The 8,768-nt window shown below is 38.0% G+C and overlaps 1 protein-coding gene across 1 annotated transcript in view; it reads left to right on the forward strand.

Moving 5' to 3' along the window:
* YES1 (YES proto-oncogene 1, Src family tyrosine kinase) overlaps positions 1-2,876 on the forward strand; it is a 48,316-nt gene extending 45,440 nt beyond the window's left edge. Inside the window, exon 12 of the mRNA XM_004683770.2 lies at positions 385-2,876. Coding sequence (XP_004683827.1) covers positions 385-593 — 209 coding nt within the window. The 3' untranslated portion in view covers positions 594-2,876. The remainder of the gene's footprint in view (positions 1-384) is intronic.
* Positions 2,877-8,768: the final 5,892 nt, after the last annotated feature.

Genomic DNA, 8,768 nt, shown 5'->3' on the forward strand with positions numbered 1-8,768 from the left:
GGTGGCGCAGCAGGTTAAAGCACAGCACTAAGAAGCTTAAGCCACTTCTGCATGAGTTCAATCCCTGCCTGACCCGGAGGTGATCCACATGGCGCGGCAGACCTCTCCTGACCCGCCCACTTCTCCCCTCAGTAGTGTACTTAGTCTATCTGCCTGTTCTGCTCCTAACTCTGTCTCTGGTGAATCCTCTCACCCTCTGCATCTCTGGCCTGTATTATATATGAATAGATAAATCTTTAAAAAAAAAAAATGTACTTCATTCCCTTGATGAAAGCCATTTTAAATAAACTTAGTAAAACTCAGATCAGTTAGGATTTGTTCTGTTTTATTAATGATGCTTGGCATCATTTATTATTATTATTATGTTTGAATCTTGTCTGTTAGGTATGGTAAACCGTGAAGTGCTGGAACAGGTGGAACGAGGGTATAGGATGCCTTGCCCTCAGGGCTGCCCAGAGTCCCTACATGAATTGATGAATCTTTGTTGGAAGAAGGACCCTGATGAAAGACCAACATTTGAATATATCCAGTCCTTCTTGGAAGACTATTTCACTGCTACCGAGCCACAGTACCAGCCAGGAGAAAATTTATAATTCAAGTAGCCAATTTTATATGTACAAATCTGCCAAAATGTAAAGTACTTATGTAGACTTCCTCACTTACATACAGGAATCAAAAGAAGAAAATCTTCACGCTGCATGTTTTTAATGGTAAACTGGAATTTCAAATGTTGCACAAAACCACTTTTACCCCTAAGTGTTAAACTCTAAAGTACCAATGATGAATTTCCAACTTAATTTAAAATCCAAAGAAAATGTAACTAAACTGTGGGTAACAGTGTGACTGGTAGTATGACAACAAAGAGCAACAAAGTTACTGTTTATAAATCACTTCTTTTATTCCTCAAACTCAGAATTTTAAGAGTGAATTATCACAATAGACAAAAATTGGGAGGTAAAAAGTTAAAATTAAGAAATTTTATGGGACCAAACAATTCCATTCCAGTTTTTAAAAAAATTCTTACTTTGTTCTCAAAAGTTTTTTCTAGGTTGAATAGTTAATATACAATCTTAATATATGACTCCTTTTGCATGGAAGTGGGCCAGGTTTTTAGAAGCAAAAGGGAATATAAATAGCTCTAAAACTTGATTAAGTGCTTAGACCACAGCAGTGTAAATCTGAAAGTATAGTGTACTACGCTAATACTCATGAAACTGGAAAATAGAGGAAGTTTTTCACTTTAATCATTTTCTGAATAGCAGTATAGAATAATGAAAGTAACCAAAAAGTGAGTCAATCCTTTATAAGATTGTTTTTAAGGCGATATATTAAAATTGTACTCTCCAATACAAAGGAAAATCTTTTAATCTTTAGGTAGCATGAAAAAATAGGTCCACACTTAAGCAGTCCTTTTGAAAAAATAGACTGGTACTGTGAGATATTACTAATACGTAGTTAAGGTGTTGGGTGCCACAAATATAAAATATCACTAGATCAGGGACTTGAATGCACTTTTGCTCTTAATGAACAGAAATGGGAAAATGTATTTAAATGATGAACAGAATGAACAAAATGAAAATGTATTTAAAGAAATGTGAGAAGAAAATGTGTAAGTTTTACAGAGAAGAGGAATGGAAGGTTAGTTTAATGTTGGTTAAAAATGGCTTTGCTGGCACTCAAAGCTCATCCCTTAACCTATTTTCTGAGATTTTAAGAGTTGTAAGGTATGACTATCAAACTAATCTGTCTTAACATAAACACTAAATGAGTAGCCTCAAAATAGCTGTTAAGGCTTCCCACTAATTCTAGTGATACAGCTTTTGTGCAAAACATTTCTAGGACTTGGTTTTCAAATCTGTATTTGAATCTGCATTCACTTTTTTAAAATATTGTACTTAATGGTGATCATCTTTTCCCTTTTAAGATTTAATTGATTTGAAAAGAAAAATTTATTCAGAATAAAAACGGTTGATATAAAAGGGGTTACAGATTTTACCCATTTAAAGTGCAGATTTTTAAGACTGACTTAGAAATTCCAAAATAAGAATTTGAATAACAGCATTAGAACTTTGTTCCTAGCAAAGAAATTAAATCTGACAAATATAAGCCTGTTATTTATGTTTTAAAATTAAAACTATCTTTTATATTCCCATGTTAAATAAATGGAAAGTACCAATTCTGCATGCTTTAGGAATAGAATTTTCAACCACCATCACTTACCTGATTTAATCATTTAAAAGTTCTGTGCCATGTTGAAACAGATTTCTTAATGTGACAAATGAACTTCATACAAGTTGACAACAGTCTGGTACTAAAAACTGGTGGTTTCTTATGTTTACATAACCAGCTTAGTATTGAATTCCTCTTCCAAGAGGATCTTCCTAAGAAGACTGCCATCATTATTTACCTTTAATGTCTATAGCCTGTGACATCAGATATTTAAAGGGCTTTATGTGAACTATAATATTATAATTTTTCTAATCATTTTAAAAAGGATAACAAATTATATGTTTATGTATTAATTTTGTTAAAAATAAACCAGGAATAAACCAGGAAAAGTTGATGGTCTTCAGTAGGTTTTAATTGAATGGAGCAATTCATCATAATAGCAGCTGTATAGTAGGGAAAGAAAACACTAATAACTTAACGTGTATTCAGTTTTAAATGATTATGTATTTTTAAATTGCCAAGAAAAATAAACAACTTTGTACATTTGAAGACTTTTTCCAACAGTTTTTCCATCTTCACTATTTTAGTGTTGAAGTTAAACCCTTGGTTTATGTCAACCAAAAAAAGTTGACATAAACAGCCTTTTAGCACAAACACTTTTTTAAATGAAAATGGTAACCTAAAAGTTAATATTTTTTATAAGTGTATTATGTTATTTTTCTGGATAATTGAAATAAAAATTCTCATTGAATGTACCACATTTATTTCTTTTCAGCTACTGTTATACACTCTCGTCAGCTTTTTAAATCTTGATTATAGCAATGTGTATTCTAAATTTATTCTTACATTGGAGGAGAAAGTTACAATTTGAGCATGATTAAATCAATTCTTTATTAAATTTAAAACCATATTGAACTCATTCAGTGTCAGGTGAGTGACATTATTTATATAGGGCTTCAATTATACCAGCAGCTACAGTTAATGTTTTGTATAGAGAAATGTAAGTGATTTGAGTGTAGCTATTCAGAGAATCTGTGTGAAGGATATAAAATAGAAATAACCACTTTGATCACAAGGATTTAATTTTCCAAAAAAGAAAACTATGAGCCTTATTTTAGTGTGTTTTACACTTTTGTTTTAACTATAGTGAAAATATAATTATACTAAATTATGAATTGCTAATCAGAGCATTTATTATTTTTGAGAAGGTAATAGTATTAATTACCTTTTATATTATTAAAAAGATTAGCTTTTTTCCCTAATGATATGCAAAAAGTAAATTTTAATCAGCATTTAGTTGACATTTATTAAATATTTTATACAGTATAATTACAGTTCCTTAATTTAAGAATATTTTCCCAGTTTTTTGCTTTGCCTTTTAATATTGCCTGTAATTTTTTGACATTTAAGTTGTACATTTGTATGTTGTTAAATTTCCTTTTTTTATGCTTAAAAAGTCCTCTGCATTCCAAGATTAAATACTCATCTCGTCTATTATAGTTTATGCTTTTCTTTCTTAAATTTCTCTTTAATTCATTTAAAAGCTATTTGGGTATAAAATGTAACAGGAGTCCCACATGATTTTTTTACATATAGTTAATTTTCCTAGCACTATGCATTGGTTAATCCATTCCACTGTGTTGATTTCCTGTATTATCTCTAGTTGGAAGATGACAACTCATTGCTAGTGCTACCAGAGACCAGGTCCCCAATTTGTTAGAAAGAGAAAGAAAAGCAACATACAGAGATAAGGAATAGAGTGTATGCCACAAAAGCATTTATTTCCCTAGTACCAATTCCTTCCTTCTACATACTCTAGTTTCTCCTGTTTTGTTTTTGTTTGTTTGTTCGTTCATTTAAACACCAAATTGAGTTTCTGTTATCTGCCACTTGGTTAACATTCAGGTTATCAATATCGCTTAAAAGAATACTTCAGATTAAAATAAGTCACATATGCCCAGTATCATTTATTTGCTGGCTTTATATCCACACTCTGCTGGAAAGCTGGCCTCTACTCATCGCTGTATTTCCTCACTCTCTGGGTTGAGCCAATGAGGAGTGCCAGCAGAAGATGGAAGAAAAATCACAAGATAAGTTGAGTGACTGTGCTGGCTCTCTCAATCTGTAAGTTTTGTCTAGCTATGTCCTCAACCAAAAGTTCCTTTTAATATAGTCTCATCTTTCCTTCTGGGAACTGGTTATCATTCTCTCCCTTATCTTTTTTACCTTAGAGATACTTCTACTAAGTTGGGTTACTGCATCAATCCTTTTATACCCCTTGGTATATATTTTTGATTTAACTTGTATGTGGTGTCTTTTGAGTTGTGATCCTGATACTTGTCATACTGAGTGAGGAAGTTAGCCTGGGCAGGTAGGCAGAATCAGTGTCCCAAGGCCATTTATTAAAGGATCATTAAAAACTGAATGCTCAGAAAAAATAGAAGCAATGGACCAAAACTTGTCCCTGGAAAATAAACCAAGTAAATGGGGAGACCCAGCAGACCTCAACCAATCAGCAAGAGACACAAAGTCTACTCCTCCCCAGCATGCCATATAAACAACAGCTTCTAGGCCCCTCAGCAGCAACTCCCTTAGAGAACTTTCCTGTCTTTATGTGACAATGCATGTCTTGTTTTTTGCCTAACTCTGGTCTTGATGTTGAATTCTTTGCTCCTAGAGATAAGAACTGACAGCTCTTTGGGGTTCAGCTCCCACAATACTGATTCAGTACTACCAATAGCAATGCAAGTAAAAACTAAGAAATCCTTGCATTATTATATCAATGTGCCTGTTTATATGAACAACTGTTTTCGGTGCAGTAGCAACATACAATATTGTATTAAAGGTAAAGTTACCATAAGATCTTATTAACTGGAACGAACATACCAAACCATACCATATTCTAAACTGTGGTTTAAAAGCTGGAATCCGGGCCCTTCCTGGTGGTGCAGCATGTTAAAGCATAACACTAAGAAGCTAAAGCCACTTCAGCATGAGTTTGATCCCTGCCCTGGAGGTGACCCACATGGCGCGGCAGACCTCTCCTGACCCATCTGCTGCTCCCCTTGGCAGTGTATTTTGTCAGTCTCCCTGTTCTACTCTCCACTGTCTGTGCCTCTCACTGCCCCTGCACCTCTGGCCTGTACCCCAGTTCTGTATACATAAATCTTTAAAAAGAAAAACTGGAATTATAAGAGTTTTTCAATTATATTTTTTCAAAAACATAAAGCACATGTTGTAAAACTACACCAAATAGCTTATTTGCCGAGTTATAATAACCCAATTCAAGAATGAACAAATCATTCAATTCATGAATAAAAAAATGAGTAAGAATGCCAGGGTGGAATGCTAAGCATAAGGAAAAGGAACCAGAAAGAAACGGTGTCCAAAAGCTAAACAATTTGTGAGAATTCTGTAATAGAAGGGTGGCCTACAGACCTTTAAGAAACACGACTGATAATACTCCTATTAATAAATTAGCAGTAGACCTGAACACATAGTCTTGGGTTTCGGCTTTTAGGAAAGTCGAAGGATTAAAGTAATTCCTTTTGCAGTTGCATTATTTTAAAGGAAAAACTTGGTTTTGTAAACAATGAGAATATGTTATAGAATGCATATCTTCTACCTCAAACTTGAAAATCAAAAGTCAGAATTGTTTACCATCAGAAAATTAGGATGGCATCAATCCAGCTGAAATTTTGAGAATCTGAAACCATGAAGCTAGTTCAAGCTAGTGAAAATTCTTAGACTTTTTAATTATAACTGCAGAGAATTCAGACTCAAAATCAACAATGTATACAGTCCTGAAACTGTTATAGGACTTCAACACCCTCTAGGGAAAGAATTCACCAGAGAGACCACTCATTGTAGTTGAATGAGGCAAGGCTTTATTAGAGAGAAATGTGCCTGAAGGACCCAGCTTGGGAAAGAAAGAAAATTTGGCTCCTGAAGGGAGCTGAAAGGTTCTTAAAAGGTCAGACCATGAGGCCAACAGGAGAGCAGCGTCAGGATTTGTTCTGGGTCGTGCTACACTGGGGCACACACAGACTGGATCCATTCCAATTGTGTATATGGGCTTTCTACCTTCTCCTTCCAGGAGATTGTGAGATACTCATTAGTTAGAATCTAACTTTCTTTGTCAATGGTGCTTTATGGTCAGGGCCAAATTAATTGAACAGAGCTCACCAGTCGATTTCATCCACCTATTCATACAGGACTGGGGCAACTCATTCTACCATCTCATAATTTCTTTTACCTAAGCTGTCTCCAGACCTACTTACAATAGGTAAGAATGGAAACAACTCAATGCCCCCAAGTAAATGATTGGATCAAGAAGGTGTGTGTGTGTGTGTGTGTGTGTGTGTGTGTGTGTGTGTGTGTGTAGTGGAATACTACTCAGCAATCAAAAGATACATTCATACCATTTGCAGCATGGATGAGTTGTAAGGAACCATGTCCTAAAATAAGTCAGAAAGAAAAGAAAAGGATCAGATGGTTTCACTTGTAGGAGGAATATAGGGGAACCAAATAAGAGATGAGGAAAAAGTAATAATAAATAAAAAACCAAAATTAACAGGCAACTATAAATCAGAGAGATTCTAGAGGGGAGGGGGAAGGATCAAAACAGTATGGAAGACCACAAGGGACTATGGTTATGATGCACAGGTGAATTGGTGGTGGGAATTTTATGAGGACTACATCTGGGAGGAGTAAGCAAATATTACATAAAAATGAGCAATGGAACACATCTCTGGCCAAGGTGGTGACCTACATGGCATGGCAGACCGCTCCTAAACTGCCCACTGCTCCCCTCAGCAGTGTTTAGTCAATCTGTCTGTTCTACTCTCTTCTCTGTCTCTACTGAATCCTCTCACCTCCCACACCTCTGACCTGTACACCAGTTCTGTAGGCATAAATAAATAAACCTTTAAAAAAATAAAATACCTGGACTTCCAGAAGATGGCGGCAGGGTAAAGAAGCTGAGATCACTTCATCCAGGCTTGCATAGGAATTGAGGACTGAAAAAGGACTATAGACTTAATTACTGCAAATTTCAACCCAAATGAAAACACCCTGAAATCACTAGAAGGTAGATAACGGGGAATCGGCGATTGGGGAGTTCCCAGAAGGGAAAACCCAGGCGCCTGGAAGTTCAGCAGGCTGCAGGAGCCGCTTTGCCCCACGCTAAACCCTGGAGGTGAAGAGGGACGGCTCAGCTTAGTTAGTGGAGCCCAGGCTGCAGAAAGACTGCAAATCTGATCCTCAATACCTGGGTGAGGGAAAAACCGCTGAAACTGCAGACCCAATCAGGAGTACCAGGGCGCCAAGCCGCTGATCAGCTCGACCAGCTCGTGAACTGGCAGATGGCGGCAGAATAAAGCCGCCTAGATGACTACTTCCAAACTCGAATGGATTATATAAAAACGGACTATAGACTTTCATGCTACGAGTTTCAACCCAAATGAGAACGCTCTGGACTCATAGAAGGAAAATAACCTAGGGAGAACCGGTGATTGGGGAGTTCCCATAAGGGAAGCTGCACAAGCAGGATTAGCTGAACCCTGCAATGCTGATCAGAACGCCAGCGGCTTCCAACTCGCTCGGCTCCTTTAAAAATCTAGGTGCCCGGATGCCAGGAAGCGCTGCTGAGGGAAACTGCCTGAGGCGGTAGCTGCAGTGCTGGGCAGCCTTTTGTCCCAGCCCTGCTACAACCCCGGAGATAAACTGAGACAATTCAGCTAGGGAGAGGAAACCAAATCGTGGGAAAAGGCTGCAGTTCAGAACCAGAGACCTCAGGATACCTTGCAGACCTGTTGCCAACCTTTGCCCCAGCAGCCCCGACAAAGCCCTGGATATAAACTGAGACAACACAGCTAGATGAGTGGATTCCCAAGCTGCTGTGGGGCGGGACCCAATCACAAGCCCAACCCGAGGATAATGCAGCAATTTTAACCATCTTCATGGGCACATTCAACATAGAGGGGCCCTAGGAAGTGCCTCAAATGGGGAGACTTGCTCAGGGGTCTACCTGCTTACCACATATACCCACAAAAACTGTGGTAAAACCCTGGAGTTAAAGAGATACAGCTGGGCTCTGTGAAAGGACCTCGGGGAGGGGGAAGGCACTGCTCAGGGGTGGACTACTTGGACTAAACAAAAAGAGCCCTGAAAGCTCAAAGGGAGGACTGGCAGCCTGCTCAGCTGGGAGGATTTCAGCTCTCTGGCACTCCCCTGCACTCCTGTGGGGAGAGGGAGATCCCACCCCCACAACAGAGGCCCAAAGACTTGGGAGCCAGAAAAGCTCACTGTACTTAGAGTGTAAACAAAGGCAGCCACCAACTCAGCCAAAGGCCCAGCCCCTGGGAGACCTACAACACTTCTAATTCATCATAACCACCACGGGCACACCAAGCATAGAGGGAACCTGAGACATCCGAAGGCTACAAAGATCAACAGACACCTTCCAGAAACGGCCTCAATGTGTTACTAGAAAAGGCTGAACAACACAAGAGTCCCCTGACTCTTACCAGCTGAGACCAGACACAATTACACACAGTGGGGGCTGGGAAAAACAACACAACTCAGAATACCCTCCACAA

This window comes from Condylura cristata, unplaced genomic scaffold (assembly GCF_000260355.1).
Source record: "Condylura cristata isolate star-nosed mole 26May11 unplaced genomic scaffold, ConCri1.0 scaffold00016, whole genome shotgun sequence".
Classification (NCBI taxonomy): domain Eukaryota; kingdom Metazoa; phylum Chordata; class Mammalia; order Eulipotyphla; family Talpidae; genus Condylura; species Condylura cristata.